Source organism: Gymnoscopelus microlampas (genome assembly GCF_963454915.1).
Source record: "Gymnoscopelus microlampas genome assembly, chromosome: 1".
NCBI classification, from domain to species: Eukaryota; Metazoa; Chordata; class Actinopteri; order Myctophiformes; family Myctophidae; genus Gymnoscopelus; species Gymnoscopelus microlampas.
In genome coordinates, this window is record NC_139962.1 from 65132672 (window position 1) to 65148766 (window position 16095).

At 40.3% G+C, this 16095-nt stretch overlaps 1 protein-coding gene across 3 annotated transcripts in view; it reads left to right on the forward strand.

Annotated features, from left to right (window-relative positions):
• LOC311052937 (ADP-ribosylation factor GTPase-activating protein 2-like) overlaps positions 1-16095 on the forward strand; it is a 32239-nt gene that overhangs the window by 10212 nt on the left and 5932 nt on the right. Inside the window, exons 6-16 of one of the 3 annotated variants that reach the window (XM_084068254.1) lie at positions 666-777; positions 1901-1957; positions 4161-4223; positions 6711-6763; positions 7159-7295; positions 8992-9123; positions 11491-11619; positions 12792-12944; positions 13171-13300; positions 14231-14321; positions 15442-15563. In XM_084068254.1, the coding sequence (XP_083924380.1) occupies positions 666-777; positions 1901-1957; positions 4161-4223; positions 6711-6763; positions 7159-7295; positions 8992-9123; positions 11491-11619; positions 12792-12944; positions 13171-13300; positions 14231-14321; positions 15442-15563 (1179 nt within the window). The remainder of the gene's footprint in view (positions 1-665; positions 778-1900; positions 1958-4160; positions 4224-6710; positions 6764-7158; positions 7296-8991; positions 9124-11490; positions 11620-12791; positions 12945-13170; positions 13301-14230; positions 14322-15441; positions 15564-16095) is intronic. The other 2 variants (XM_084068255.1, XM_084068256.1) reach the window with 2 other exon arrangements.

The following is a 16095-nucleotide window of genomic DNA, read 5'->3' on the forward strand; positions in this document are numbered from 1 at the left end:
GATTTCTGTGAATTTTCACAAACACATTCCCACTAGGCCGAGGAAGAAATGCCACCCTTTTCACATTGGCCTGTTATAGCGCCACCAGCTGGTCTAATTTAGCAAACCAAATTTTTGGAACAAAATGCCTCAACTTGTGAATGCAGTGTCCGATTGCCGTGCAAGGCCTAAGAAGAAATGGCACCCTTTTCACATTGGCCTATTATAGCGCCACCAGGAGGCCATGATAATCTAGCTGACCTGGCGGAGAACTAGATTTTCTAGTTCTGTATGTTTTTCGGGGGGGAAGAAGAAAATAAATCGGGTCATGACATAATTCTACATATTGTGCTAATTGGTCAGGAAACACAGTGCCAGTGTGATGGACTCCCATCACACAAATCACAGATTTGGGACTTTTGTTTTTGCTTTAATCCCTAAAATAGGAACGCAAGGGTTAATGTGGTAAAAGTTAACCACTTAAACCCCATGTGGTTGAGGGGAGTCCCTCAGGCCTCTAGGCTAGTGTCGCTACATTACATGTATACGCTGAAAATAGTAGCTCTACAAGCTTGCACGCTTGTAGATCAGATATTTTCTGCGAAAGGTTTCCCTCAGATTATGGATCCTGGGGCTTCCAAGTGTTGTAAAGTATTCTAATAATGCTGTTGCTTCTCTGTGTTCAGCCTGCTAATGACTGGAGCATGAGCCCTACAAGCGTCTCATTGCTGGATGGAAGCTCTGTCTCTCCACCCATGACGGATGCACCGAGCACAGACCAGGACAGCACCAACTCCCGTTAGTAGAAATTCAGCCGTTCTCAGCCTGTGGGCCGGGGTGGATCCCGAGGGTATAAAGTGTAATAACGTGAATATTTAGAAAAATGAATGCAAAAAATTATGATATTTTTTCTTTAACACATTAACTCAATTTCTGCCAATCACGCATAAATGTGATCTATTAAATAGCGCACTTGGCCGCCAAGATCGCATAAATGCGTTCTATTGAAAAAGTTGAAAAAAATTTAAGAATTTTTTTTTTTTTTCTTTTTTTTCCAATTTGACCCAAAGACCAAGGAGATATGATTTTTCGAAGATCTGGACTCCTATCCACTTCCTTGTTAACTGAAAACTTAAAAATTCTGTATCACGGCTCCTGAGTACTTTTGTTTTTTCAATGAAAAATCTCTGGCAGAAAACAGCAAAAAATCTGAAATAATTAGGGCAGGCTAAGTGTTAAGACCGGGAACGCATCTCTGTCATTTTTAGATGTATTTGGCTATTAAAAAGCAAAGATTTGAGTTAAAATGTTAGCTTTAAAACAATGTATATTCAAAGATTTGCTAAACAAATCATGATTTAAAAAAAATATATTTCAGATCTACGAGTGCTGCACTATGAGCTTGTATATCTGCCATTTTTGAATAGCCAAAAGTATAAAATAATTGTTATAGCTAAAAATCTGAAATGACAGACGCTGAACCCCTAATTGCTCCCGATGAGCAGGTTGGTGCCTCGCATGGTTTCCTCCGGCATCGGTGTGTGACTGTGTGTGTGAATGTAATGCACAATCTATGTAAAGCGCTTTGGATACAAGTGCTATATAAATGCACTATTTACACAGTATGTGTTCCCGGTCTTAATTGGTTAAAATATTCTCTTTGAACCTGGATCATCAGTAGGCCTGAAAGTGATTACACTGTGAGAGTAGTTTTGGAGTTTATATCATTTTGTTAATATAGTTTTGCCTTGGTCTCTTACTGCGCCTGCATCATCAAATATTGGATTATTGGCTCAGGAATGTGACAAACAACCACAAACAAAACAAAATCTCCATGAATCAATCATTTTTAAGTTTGTGTCATTAAAGTTCGTTTCATCATTCTAATGACTGTCTTTATGCCGATCGATTTTCTTTCCAGAATCAGAGGAAGGGCCAAGTATCGATGGACTGAGCACCTCACCGTCTGCCATCCTTGGTGAGTCTAGAATGAGTGCTAGCAACCTTGTATCTCCATCAACTTGTTTGTTTTTATTTGTAAATAATGCCACACGCAACACACAAAAAAGGCCGATCGCCAAGCTCACGACACGTGAGCCATCTCATTGGTGCAGCTATGGAAAACACAGTAATCTGTAATTATATTTGAGATATTTCAAATTATCATTTGTCCTGGTCAAAAATGTGTTCTCTCTACTCATAATGGTAATTAACGGAATACATCACCCAAGAAATTACTATTTCTATCGTTTACCTATCGTTTTCCCAAAATGAATTAAAAAGTTGTTGAATGGAATTAATCAGAGGCCCAATTTAACACATTGGATGCCAAAAACGTAGATCCTCGTTTTTGCAAATACACCCGTCGAGTCCCATAAACGAGAATCTACGTTTTTTTTTAAATAAAGGTTTTAAACCTTTTATAAAGGTTTTATAGGATTACGGCAGACAACACTTTGAAGCCCTACATGAGCTGTGTTTTGGAGTTTATGGAAGGATTTTGGATATAGTTTTGCTGTTGTTAAATTGGGTCTCTGATTAATTCCATTCAAGTTTTTTCTTCATTTTTGAATTCTTCATTCACCATTAAGGAATGTTATACAAAAACATTTTTTTTTTTAATAGCCAACGCTAAAATCGAAAATGGTACGGATGCTTTCCCGGTTTTAATGGGTTAAAGATATCAATAAGCTACCCTTTTAAATCCTTAAAGTATATGTGACTGTTTTAACATTTATTATATATTCTAGATATCTGTGCTTCTATTCAAAATGAACATTTCAGATCTCTACAATGACAGTCTTCCTATCCATAATTGTATTTTCAGACATCTGTGATGTCATTCTTCCTATGAGAAATGATGTCACTTTTTGGCTTGCAATAGGCTCTATTCACAGCAGCCATATTATGAAGAGATTCACAGGTGTTACCAATGATACTAATGAAGGCTCTGTTCCATTCTGGACAGAGTCAGGGTGCTGATATTGTGCATGTTGACCCACTGTAAACACTCTGTTACACCAGTGGGTCTACAGTTGGGGTCCAGGGACCCTCATGGGCTTCCAAATGGCCCCTTACAGGTGTGCAACGGGTCCATTTGGTTCCATTTGTACACTCTCAGAGTTATGGGGGTCGTGGAAACCACTGTGCTACACTAAATGGAACAGAGCCTTCATTAGTATCATTGGTAACACCTGTGAAGGAAGTGATAATATGGCTGCTGTGACTGTCATTGTAGATATCTGAATAGGAAGACTGTCATTGTAGATATCTGAATAGGAAGACTGTCATTGTAGATATCTGAATAAGAAGACTGTCAGTGCAGATATCTGAATAAGAAGACTGTCATTGTAGATATCTGAATAAGAAGACTGTCATTGTAGATATCTGAATAGGAAGACTGTCATTGTAGATATCTGAAAAGTTGATATTGACAAGGAAGAATTGAATTACTACAGATATCTGGAATACACATGTAGTGGAGCTATTAACCCATTCAATCCGTGTCACAATCATTTTAACCACATAAACCATTGTTATACTTGGCTATTCAAAAATAGCAGATCTACAAGTTTATTGGAAAAATGTGCAAATATTTGTATATATATATATCATTTTATTTTTTCCTTCAAAAATAGTGAAAATATCAGATGCAGAAGCTCACTGTGTCGCGTTGCAAAACATTGTGAGCTAGTAGATCGGCTATTTTTGCTACTGCGCAATAGGCGTCATAGGATGACGTAGGGCATTGATTAACGAAAAAACTAAACGTAATATGAAATAGTAGAAATAATGAACACAGTGAATACAGCCATAATGATGAATTATTTATTATACTGACCGTATCATTACCACTTCAGCTGCCCATTGGCTCATGTAAAATCTATATTTCATCAGTTGACATCCATCAAAACCATCCCTGTAGTTGGTTCTTCCTGTTACATCTAACTAACCCATGATAGATATATTCTTTAGGTACAAGCTCTGCAAGTAATGTTATAATAAATGCAAGTTCCCCAAAGTATCCTTAAGCGAATATTAATGCATAAACCCAGTGGAGGGTGAACAGATAGTGTTCTAAGTCACAACCATGAGTACAATTTGGCCTAAATCCTGAACAACATAAGAATGCGTGCTGTTGTATTTTTGTGACGTTGATTTGTGGTGTATCTTGTCCTTAGAGGACTCCTGTCCTGTAGAGGATGCCATGCTTTTGTCATCAGATGAGACACGGACACCCACAGGTGATCAGAGTGCTTCGTTAGGGCTGCACAATTCATCCAAAGTCATACAAAATCATGGTTCTAGGTTTCACACTTTAACGTAAGGGTGAAACTGTCATTTGGTCAGCTGTTGCACCGTTTTCACCAGTATGCAAAGTAGAACATTGTACAACCGAAGATTTGTCATGGGCTGCTCATCCCACAAATGCATGTTCCTTACAAATGGGGCACCATGTGAAATGGAAATAAACGGGCTTTCCAACAGTATAAAAGTTATTGCCAAGAAGTTACAATGTTACTACATCAGAGAAATAATCTACCAAAGACACATTTCTGAACTATTTATGTTATCCTACTATAAATGTGATAAATTGCTGTTTGTTCGTCTGTGTGTATGTGTAGTTCACATATCTCGTGAACTGTCCGACCAATAGACTTCAAACTCGGCGCACATCGCTAAGAACCCAAAGGACTAGTGCCGTAACCGGCCTCGAGTCCGTCAAGATACGTGGTTGTCCAGAGCTGCCGATCCGACAGATATGCCCATATATACTTTAGGCATATTTGGAGATCCGGTGGTCACGTACCTAAAATAGGGATTAGATGGTTAAGAATATTATGAAATGGCCCGGACGGTTGGCGTAACCGCCTGGGCACCTAGGCTGGCAATCCAACCTGACAGCGTGTCGTGGGTTCGACTCCCGATCCCGACGACCTTTGCCTGCATGTCATCCCCCCCATCTCTCCCCATTTCCTGTCAGTCTACTTTCCTTTCAATAAAGGCAGAAAAAGCCCCAAAAATATCTTTAAAAAAAAGAATATTATGAAATAACTATCACCAAAAATAATCATCAATCATCTCTAACTATAGTCATAATTCTGCAGCCCTATTCTTAGTTATCATTTGAGCATTGGCTGTGTATACTTGAGAGGCATTGTGTGTGCGTGTGACTAACCTCACATTGTGGCTGATACAGATAGCCTTTCGATATAGTTATATTGCGGCTATAGATATGCCCCAGAAGTTGTTGCTTGTAGTAAAATTCTAGATGTTGTGGTAAAACCAGGAGTTGTTTTAAAGGCTGACAGGGTGTTTTCAGTAGGCCCAGAGGAATGATTATAGCTCATTTATGCTTCATCGCAGGACGGTGTTGCTTGCTTGCAAGAAGAGTGTTTACTGACACTGTGGTGTGGTGGTGTGATGAGTTTAAATTGAGCTTCATACTGCTACATTGTTACAGCATGGCAGATGGCCACTAAGAATTGCATTGCTGGTGTATACGGACATAAATACTTTTTCACTGTACTCATGAAGTGAAATGAGCCAGTGTCTACTATCAAGTACTTTTGGAGGTTGGTTGTTCTGCTGTTTATGCCATAGGCAAGGCAAGTTTATTTGCATAGCACAATTCAACAACACGGCAATGCATTGTTCTTTACATTAAACAACAAGCAGTAAGAGAGTACAAAAGAAACCCATAATAAAAGGACATTTGAATACAAAACAGACAACAAATCTCCCCATGGGACAATAAAGTCTAAATGTAGGTTAAGTGGCAGCTTTGCATTTGTACAGCACACGCCTTGCTCACTAACTAAAACAACTTTTGGTGTATTATTGCCTGAAAATTGAGCAAATAGAGAAATAAGATAATGCAGTAAACTAAAATTGATTCTATTTTATCAACACTTCCCGTTGTTTTCCGAGGCGATACGTTGCACTGGCATACATTAATGTAATAATACTTTAATTACCGTAAGCAATGAAATCCTTTTGTTTTGTTGTTATTTTTGGGTCAATTTATACTTTTCTATATTAATAGGCATGTACTAAGTGGGATAAATGATGGCGAGCCGGTCATTGTTGAAAAATAAACACCTTCAGGGTGATTAGACCCCTCCGTTATCGCGTCGGGGTCTAATAACCCTGTATCTGCTTCCATCATTACTCTTCCAGAAGAACTAATTCTTTCACCTTACAAACGTAGTCCCATTTGACTGAAAGTTATCAATGTTAGGGTGTGCAGAATGGTGTCTGATTTGCAACCACAAGAGAAATGTGTAAACGTTGTTGGATAAGTGTTTTGGGAAGCCAAGCTTTCTGATTGAAGTTCCCTTCAAGCGATTGCTGGGATTGTCTCTCCTGTCTGCTTTGTTCAGTACTGACCTGGTAGCCTGCCAAGTGAAAGATATGCGTTTATCTATTCCCGAGGTCGTTGTTTCCTAGATGACATGACTTATTAGACCTGCTTGGGTTGGACGCATTCCTATTTTTTTTTCTTGCGCCCAAAAGTCTGTCCAGTGCAACTAAACATTGTCATTGGTCGCACCAGTGCACCTTAACATTTAACAGGCATGTCTATGTGTGCGTACACCTAAATTGTATGCTGGTGAACCTATATGAAAAAAACATAGGCGCACCAGTGCAACCAACTAAAAAGTTAGTCTGGAGCAGAGCCCTGCTTTTTAAATGTCTGTCGTTAAGCTGTGTTGCATTTTCTATTCCAGATGTGAAACCCTCTATTATTGGTAAGAAGAAGCCCATGACTGCTAAAAAAGGGGTAAGTGATATTTACACCATAACACCAGAGTGGTTCTCCAACGATGGTTCTCCCCTGGGGGTCCCATGTTGAGAGAACTACTTAGTGGAGTAGTTCTCCACTTAAGTCAGTGGAGAACTACTTAACCCATACGATCCGGGAACGCATATATGTGTCATTTTCGATTTTTAGCTATAACCATTATTTTATACTTTGGGCTATTCAAAAAAAGCAGATATACTCATAGCGCGACATATCGGTGCCACGATACGAGCTTGGGTCAAGTCAGTGGTTCTCTAAGTTGGGTTATACGGGCCCTCAGAGTTCTTTTGAAGGGATTCCAAATGAACCGTTTCAGGCCTGTAACTCTCCAATTGTTGTGCTGATCATCTCTTCTCTAATCCTGTGTCCCTCAGCTGGGTGCCAAGAAGGGCCTGGGTGCTCAGAAGGTGAGCAGTAAGAGCTTCACAGAGGTGGAGAAACAAGCGCAGGTGGCTGAGAAGCTCCGAGAAGACCAGTTTGCTGAAGCTAAGAAACAAGCTGAGGAATCCATGTGAGTGCAGTCCATACATTTAAAATTCTGCCCTGTGACATTTAAAGGTGCTTTAAGTGATATTGTTTGTTAAAAATCACACCCTGTGTGAAGTGGGCGGTGTGTGGTCATCAAAACATGACTCACTATAAAAAAAGGATAAATGACTTTTTTTATAGTCCATACTGCTATTCATAGGGCTGCACATGTGTCATGTGTTTCGCTAGCCAATCACAGTCCTGAATTTGCAAAGTCAGCCAATCACATTACAGTTAGTGGTGATGACACTAGCTGTAATGTCATTGGCTGACTTTGCAAAAGTACGATTTGCATTAACAATGGAAGGGTTAGGGGGTATACACATTTTTTGGTCGGTGTCTAAAACTCACTTATAGGGGGCGGCTACACCGCCCCAAAAATAAGTTAAATAGCTCTAGCTCTATATCGTGATAGTAATCATTGCTATATAGTGTTTGTTCAGTAACGGGGGTCTCCCTGTCTCTCCAGCTCTTGAGTAAACAAAAAATACATTTTCAGTTGGATGAAATTGGATAAATAGGATAAACGAATGAAACTAAACAATGACCAAACAAAACTGGGACTGGAACACTGTAAAATTAAAGTTAACTAGAAAAAGTGCTCCTCGGAGCACAACTCTCCGCCAGAAGACTTGGGAATGTTCTATCTGTATAAGTGTCCTCTCCGTCCTGTCTGTATAAGTGTCCTATCCCTCCTGTCTGTATAAGTGTCCTATCCGTCCTGTCTATGTAAGTGTCCTATCCGTCCTGTCTATGTAAGTGTCCTATCCGTCCTGTCTGTGTAAGTGTCCTATCTGTCCTGTCTGTGTAAGTGTCCTATCCAATTGTTACAGTATCCGCCATTTCTCAACCATTTCTTTCACGGAAAGTGAAAACAAACTCTCTTGGCGGAAAAAGTGACTTGTGCTCCTCGGATCTCCTCGTAGCACAAGTCTCCGCCAGCAGACTTGTGTTGGGAATGTTCTAATTCTTATGTTCTAACTGTCCTATCCATCCTGTCTGTATAAGTGTCCGATCCGTCCTGTCTGTATAAGTGTCCTATCCGTCTTGTCTGTATAAGTGTCCTATCCGTCCTGTCTATGTAAGTGTCCTATCCCTCCTGTCTGTGTAAGTGTCCTATCTGTCCATTTCTCAGCCATGTCAACTCGAAATCATGCTCGCTGGCTTGGGCGCTTAGCTGTTAACTAAGCATTTGTAGGATCGAGGCCTTCCCATCTAGAGAGGCTTTAGCTTAATTAAAGTATCTGCTTTGCATGCAGGATTGTTGGAACTGTCTTACCTCACTTTGAAAGTGGCGCAGACACTTTCAAAGTGACACATGTATTTTATAGGCCGCTATACGTCACTAGCCAATCGGATCACACTATTTCACCGTATTGTCACGTGTCACGTGAGGCTTGACCAATGTTAGTCCCAGTTTCAGAAAGTGAAAACAAACTCTCCTGGCGGAGAGAATAAATTAGTTTTCTCTCCCGATTGGATAAAATTGACAACCCACCTGAAAAAATGTGTTTCTATTTATTAAAGAGCTGACGGGGAGACCCCTGTTGCTGAACAAACATGCTACAGCAATGATTACTATCACAATATAGAGCTTTAACCTCAGTTTCAGTTAGTTGGTTTCAGTCTTTGTTATTTGGTTAGTTTGAGTGAACTGTGTGGTGTTTTGGGTGTTTCAGCGTGGCCTCCATGCGTCTGGCCTACAAGGAGCTGGAGATCGACAGAAAGATGGAGGACAAGAAGATCCAGAACATGGAGGGCAAGAAGAGAGAGCAGGCAGAGAGGCTGGGCATGGGCTTCGGCAACAGGAGGTAACCTCCACTCAAGTAAATCAGTGGTTCCCAAACTGGGGGTCCCCAGATGATTAGCTTAATGTGCAACGTTGTTTTCCCACTCAACAGTAAACAAACCAACACACAGTATACGTGTATACAGGTACAATTTTCAGGACTTTTAAAAGGATCCCTGGCTAATAAGCCTTATATGCCTTAATACGTTCGTATTAAGGCACGTATAAGTGCCCTATATAACAAAAAAATCACACCCTGTGTGAAGGAAGCGGTGCCTTTGCGGCGGGGCGTAACTCATTTCAGTTCGTCCCTATTGGTGGTCTGAGTCCACTTACCAAATTTGTACTTGGTGGCATGCTGCAAACTGGAATGATGGCTGTTTAAAGGCCAGCCAATGGGCAGACAGAGGGGGCGGGGCTTAAGTAATTACAGTTCGTCCCTATTGGTGGTTTTAGTCCATGTACAAAATTTGTACTCCGTAGCATGCTGCGAACTTGAGTTATGGCTGTTTAAAGGCCAGCCAATGGGAAGACAGAGGGGGCGGGGCTTGAGCAATTGATGCTGGTCCCGTATTGGTGGTCTAAGTCCACATACCAAATTTGGACTTGGTGGCATGCTGCAAACTGGAGTTATAGCTGTTTAAAATCCCGTGCTCATCCCGTGCTCATACGGGCGGACGTCCCTGGGGGTCCCTGGACCCCTCTTTGATAACCGGTGGCACGTGTGGCCAATGAGAGGAGAGATGGTATAGGCAATCTCCAAGTGTGTGTGTGTGTGTGTGTGTGTGTGTGTGTGTGTGTGTGTGTGTGTTGCTTCTTTGCCGTGCTCATCCCGGGCTCATACGGACACACAGACACGGTGTCAAAGCCACGTATAGAGCGGTTGGCACCGCTAAAAATTAGAAACGGTTCATCTTTTACTCAATAGGGACCGCTCCCGTCGCAAATCGATGATGTAATTTGTCCATGCGTGGTTCAGCCCTATGGAATGCATGTGCTAATAAAACCTATTTAAAATATAGTTTTGATGCTCATATTAACCTTAGGAAGTATTACCGTAAGTTGTTTTTTATCTGTACATGCATTCGCATTCCATAGGGCTGGACAAATGACAGCAACTTGCGACGGGAATTGTCCCTATTGAGTGAAAGATGAACTATTTCTAAAACAAATACAATATTTAAGGTGTTGTTTATTTCTAATTTTAGTTATATAGGGCAATTATAATGTATTAAGGCTTATTAGCGAGGGATCTTTTTAAGACATTGTAAGGCAACATTTTAGAAAATAACAGATCTGCTATTTTCACAATGACCGACCGGGTCAATTATGATGACATTGTGACTGTCATCATAATTTGAACAAAATGGGAGTGATTGATGAATGCGTAAACATTAATGGATGATGGCTGGTGAGTGGTGGGATGGTTATCGCTAAGGTCCATAAGCGCCACAAGATCACTTGCGCTGGGCACAAGTATGGCATTTGAGCGTTGGGTTTTTATCCTTAACAAGGTTGACCATAACTCCAGAAGGATGAGGAAATTCCTCTTGAATGTATACGCTCATATGTCTTAACAGAGCCAGATCTGCCATTGTCTAGATCTGAATGACTGTTAAAGCACTTGTTTAAATGGTGAAGGATTAATCATTTTATATTCTTTTTAATAACTCATATTTAATTGCTTGGAAATAGCCTACCAATTTCATATGACACATAGTCCATGTGTGCCTTTACAAAACGCATATAAACACATTTCACATATATTCATTAGTTTGGTAGCTGGTGGACTGGATACATGTGTTCAGATGCCTGTCAGATTGTCAGACTATGCTGCACCGCAAGTCTAAGATGTAAAACATTTGCGTACACGAGCTGAGGAGCAGACGTGAGATTTGAGTGGGGTGTAGGCTCAAGTCAAAGTGACTATAGAATGATGAATCCCGAAAGTTACGGTGATCTCGGCGTACGCCCGTTTTCCAGTCTGAGCAAGTTTGATAAATGAGGGGCTCTGTGTCTCATTGGTGGGCTGTGGCCCAAAACATAAATGACTTGTCTCCCCCAAACTAGTGAAAATAGAAGATCTACAAGCTCACACCAAGTCACATTGCGATCTGCTATTTTCACTACTTCTTAAAAGCATTTTCCCCCTTAAATTAATGCATTTAAAAATAAATAAATAATGCAATTCTTTAAAAAAAATGTTTGTTTTTAACTTTTTTTGTTTTTTAATAATATTTAGAAACAAAATGTAGGAAACCAAAAGGTAAAGGGATATGTACTCACAACCCATAAAAATTGGTCCGCAACGCACTTAATGGGTCCCGGCCCACTGTTTGGGAAACGTTGCTCACAAGTATAGTAATGGAAATGTGTGTTTCTGTTCCAGTGCTGTGTCTCACTCGGTGATGTCAGAGATGCAGGTGATTGAACAGGAGACGCCCGTCGGTGCCAAATCGTCTCCTCGCTCCAAACTGGACATGTTTGATGAGCCTGGATTCACCTCTGGACCTCCTAAGTACTGAAGCACTGCTTTAACATCCATTCACTTCGTCACTTTGGTTCTTTATGCTTTATTTTTTTTTTGCCAGTGGTTCTCAAACTGTGGGCCGGGGTCCCCAAATGATTTTGGGGGGTCCCTAGATGATGAGCTTTAATGTGCAACGTTGTTTTCTCACTCAACAGTAAACAAACCAACATACAGTATAAGTCTATACAGGTATCTGCACATTTCTAAAGTGACAATTTAAGGACTTTTAAGACCCCTTAAAAAAGACCCCTAGAAAAAAGTACATTACTGCGTCAAGTTGCATAATTAACAACTACATAGTAGAAAAATATTGAGCAAATGTTATCTAAGGAAGAGGCAAGAAATTGTGAAGATTGTCTATTTTCACTATTTATCTGTGGAACCGAGTCAAACAAAATGTAATGCCTCAACTCCTACAATTCCAAGTGCTTGTCAGGATGGGGGGTCCTTAGATCACATATGATAATTTTTGGGGAGTCACGGACTGAAAAGTTTGAGAACCACTGTATTCAGCATAAAAAAAGCATATCATCACTGTCGGGTAGAAACCTTGTATGTCCAAATCAGTTACTTTTCAGGAAATGGGGGAAAAAAGTTGATGTATGAAAAAAAATAAAGTTGCAATATGGAGATTTCTGCCCACCAGCGATATTCAGGATGGAAGGACACATTGCAAGTAACAGAAAAGCGTTGTGAATTTGTAGATTGGCTATTTACGGTGCATGACAACAAAAAGCAGAAATCTGTGATGAATAAATTGTAAAATTACAAATCATCACTGTTGGGTGAAAACCTTGTATGGCCAAAACTGTTACTTTTCAGGACATTTAAAACAATATACAATGGATGGTTCCAAAGGATACAATGTAGTTATTATTTAGTCACAAGCTCCTGTTGATATGTTTCATTGGATCAATATGTATAAAACCCACAGACAAAACCCCTTAAAACTTGCTTTTTAAAATGTTATTCCATGGGCTATTTTATATGTTGGCTATTTGAAGATAGCCGATCTACAAGCTCACAATGCGAGCTTGTAGATCTGCTATGTTCAAACTGAATTGAAAACATCTTTTCAGGCTGGGGGTCCGCTGGGGGTCTGCAGCCTAATACATAGTACATTTAGGGGTCTTTGACTTAAAATGAGTTTTGGTGTGCAGGTACAAGGACAACCCGTTCACCGTGGGAGACAGTTTTGGGTCAGGATGGGACTCGGAGGGCAGTGCAGCCTCCTTCACCACCTCCTGGGCCCTGGAGAAAGACCCGCCCAAAGAGGAGGTCACCATCTCTAGTATACAGCCAATCGGAGAGAGGTACATGTACACACATACACACACACTAGCGCAATTGCAATTTAATAACGGTGTGGACAGTCGGTCCTAAAGATCAGATTTAACAACAGTGTGGACAGTCACCTAAAGATCAGATTTAATAACAGTGTGGACAGTCGGTCCTAAAGATCACATTTGAGAAACGGATCAGATTCAGCTGCAGTATAAACGCAGCATTAATAATGGGTGTTTTATGGTTTTGCTTAAGGCTTCCCAGCAGAAGGAAAGCTGAGGTGACGTCGGCCCCTGTGGCCGAGTCGAGCGAGGCCAGGCAGAAGTTTGCCAACGCAAAGGCCATCTCCTCTGACATGTTCTTCGGTCGAGAGAGCAGCGCTGAGGTGAGCAACCGATTTGAAACTAAACTAACAAAACACAAAATCCACCTCATATGTAGGGATTAGTGATTAGTCTATTGGATTACTGATTAATCAGTCGAGAAACATGTTTTTTCTTGTATCTAATTATTAATTGAAAGAACCTCTGTCCATCAGTCATTCTGTCCGAGCCGCAGTTTTTCTCCACAGTGGGTTTAGCAAATTGTATGAACTTGCACACGGGCATTGACCATTACTTGCACACGGGTATTGACCATTAGCATATGAAGACAGTGTGACCCATTTATCACTTTTCCAAACTTTTAGCTGTTTATTACTGTTTTTGTCAACTCTCTCATAGACTAAGCATCTGCGTTTCTGCGCATTCGCAGCAACGGGCTATGCTCTGTTGCCACGGTTACGTCGATTTATGAGCAGAGGAGCACTTCGGATATCATCTTCATAGCATTCGCACGCAGGTTAACACGTATAATGTTCGAATGAGCGTTGTGTTATTAGCACAAATAGCTTAGCTGAAACAACGTAAACATGTTGTGGTAACGTTATGATGTCGAGTCGTTTATGACCGGGATGAAATCAGCAGTGCTCCTCTCCAAAAGTTAAACTATGCGTACCGAGCGCATATTAACCCAAAAGCCTGCATACAGTTTGCCTGCACACATCGACTAGTTAAACAAATTGATTAACCACTTAAGGGGTATTTTATACTCTGCCGCACAATGGTGTCAAAAATAGTGACAATAGCATATATTTTCACTATTTATATCGCATGTTTTGCACCTATAATGGCATGCCCAGGTGATTAGCTCACAGGATGTGTTATTATTGTCCATCTTGCTAAGAAGATAATGCCTACGTAAAAAGGAAACTTTGATGGAGTGTGTTTTGCAACATCGGTAGAGTTCTTCTTGACATGGTTGCTTTCTCTGGCAGTACGATGCAAAGACCCGCCTGGAGGGCATGTCCAGCAGTACTTCCATCAGCTCTGCTGACCTGTTTGGAGACGGCACTGACCGCACCTCAGGTAGGTCACATTATCCTGTAAAACACCTAGAAATAAAGAATTGCACCCCAGGTAGGTCACATTATCCTGTATAACACCTAGAAATAAATGACTGCACCTCAGGTAGGTCACATTATCCTGTATAACACCTAGAAATAAATAACTGAACCTTAGGTAGGTCACATTATCCTGTATAACACCTAGAAATAAATAACTGAACCTCAGGTAGGTCACATTATCCTGTAACTGCACCTCAGGTAGGTCACATTAGCCTGTATAACACCTAGAAATAAATAACTGAACCTCAGGTAGGTCACATTATCTTGTATAACACCTAGAAATAAATAACTGCACCTCAGGTAGGTCACATTATCCTGTATAACACCTAGAAAAAATAATTGCACTTCAGGTAGGTCATCATATCACACATTGTCAACCCTTTAACTCTTTCACTGCCAGATTAAATACATAAATGAATCGCCCACTGTCAGATTTTTGGTTTTCCTCACCTTTTCAACTATTCACAGAATAGTTATATCCAGTATGATCGATCCCCTGACGGTTGCTAAACACCGAGGATTTCACTGTGCTTCCGCGAGGGGAAAAAAAAGTAATCGCAACCCCTCGGTCGCTTGTTACATGCCGTTGAATATAGCATGTCTCGTCAAAAATGCAGGAAGAAAAAAAGATACAGCCATTTCCCCAAATCGCTTAGCAGGAAGGGAGTGGTGATGGGGATCTTTCGATCACGTGGTCTCCTGGATCTGTGTGACTTGAGGATGAAAATGGGCCAGAACAGCGCCAACTGATGGAAAACGTCAAAAACGTAAAAGTCGTCTTTAACAGTCTGAGCCTTTGGAAAAAAAGGTCGTAAAAGTCATCCTTGGCAGTGAAAGAGTTAAGACCTGAGGGATTCTACAAATGCCTTCTAAATCAGTAGTTCTCAAACTATTTCGTAATTCAAAATTATGAAGAATCTTTCAAACACTTTACCGGTTTTAATCAAATAACCGATCCCACTCTGACATTTTTCTTTTCCCTCTGACAAAGTCTTGGTTGCTAGATTACGTCAGTAAAACAAAAGATCGGAATGTGCTCATATTCCAGGAAGTGATCATCTTGGTGTAATTATCTTCTCCAGGTGCGGCAGGCTTCGACAGCGTGCTTCCATCTGGTCCAGACATCGCTCAGTTCAAACAAGGAGTGAAGACTGTGGCTGGCAAGATGGCCGTGCTGGCCAATGGAGTAATGAATACCATCCAGGTAACATCACTAAAACTATACTTTAATCAAACAATAACATTTTAAAAAGTGACATGAATTGACCTTGAAAATATTCTCCGTCAGTGGTTCCCAATCTTTTCTGAATCAGGGCCCACTTGGAAATCTCAAAAGCTGACATAATATACTTTCCTATTTATCTATATCACAATGAAACATTTTTTTTCAAGGTTTTAAAGGGAAAATACCATGACTTATTTATACATTTTTGACATAATTTTATTTTTTTATTATATCAATAAAATCATAGTGTTTTGCTAATTATTTAGAGGTCTGCTCTTGCAATCCTCAAGGTCCACCAATATTTATTTTTCTTACATTAATATTATATTATCAATAAAATTGTTGGGAATCAAGCAGTCAAAAACATACATGTTTTCATTTTATTAAATATTTCGATGACCCTAGGGTTCCACATACAACATTGAATGATTTAATATAGCCATTTCCCCTGTGGGTCAAACCACACATTGACTGGACTAAAATGTAATCGGATGAAATGTTATGTTTTATG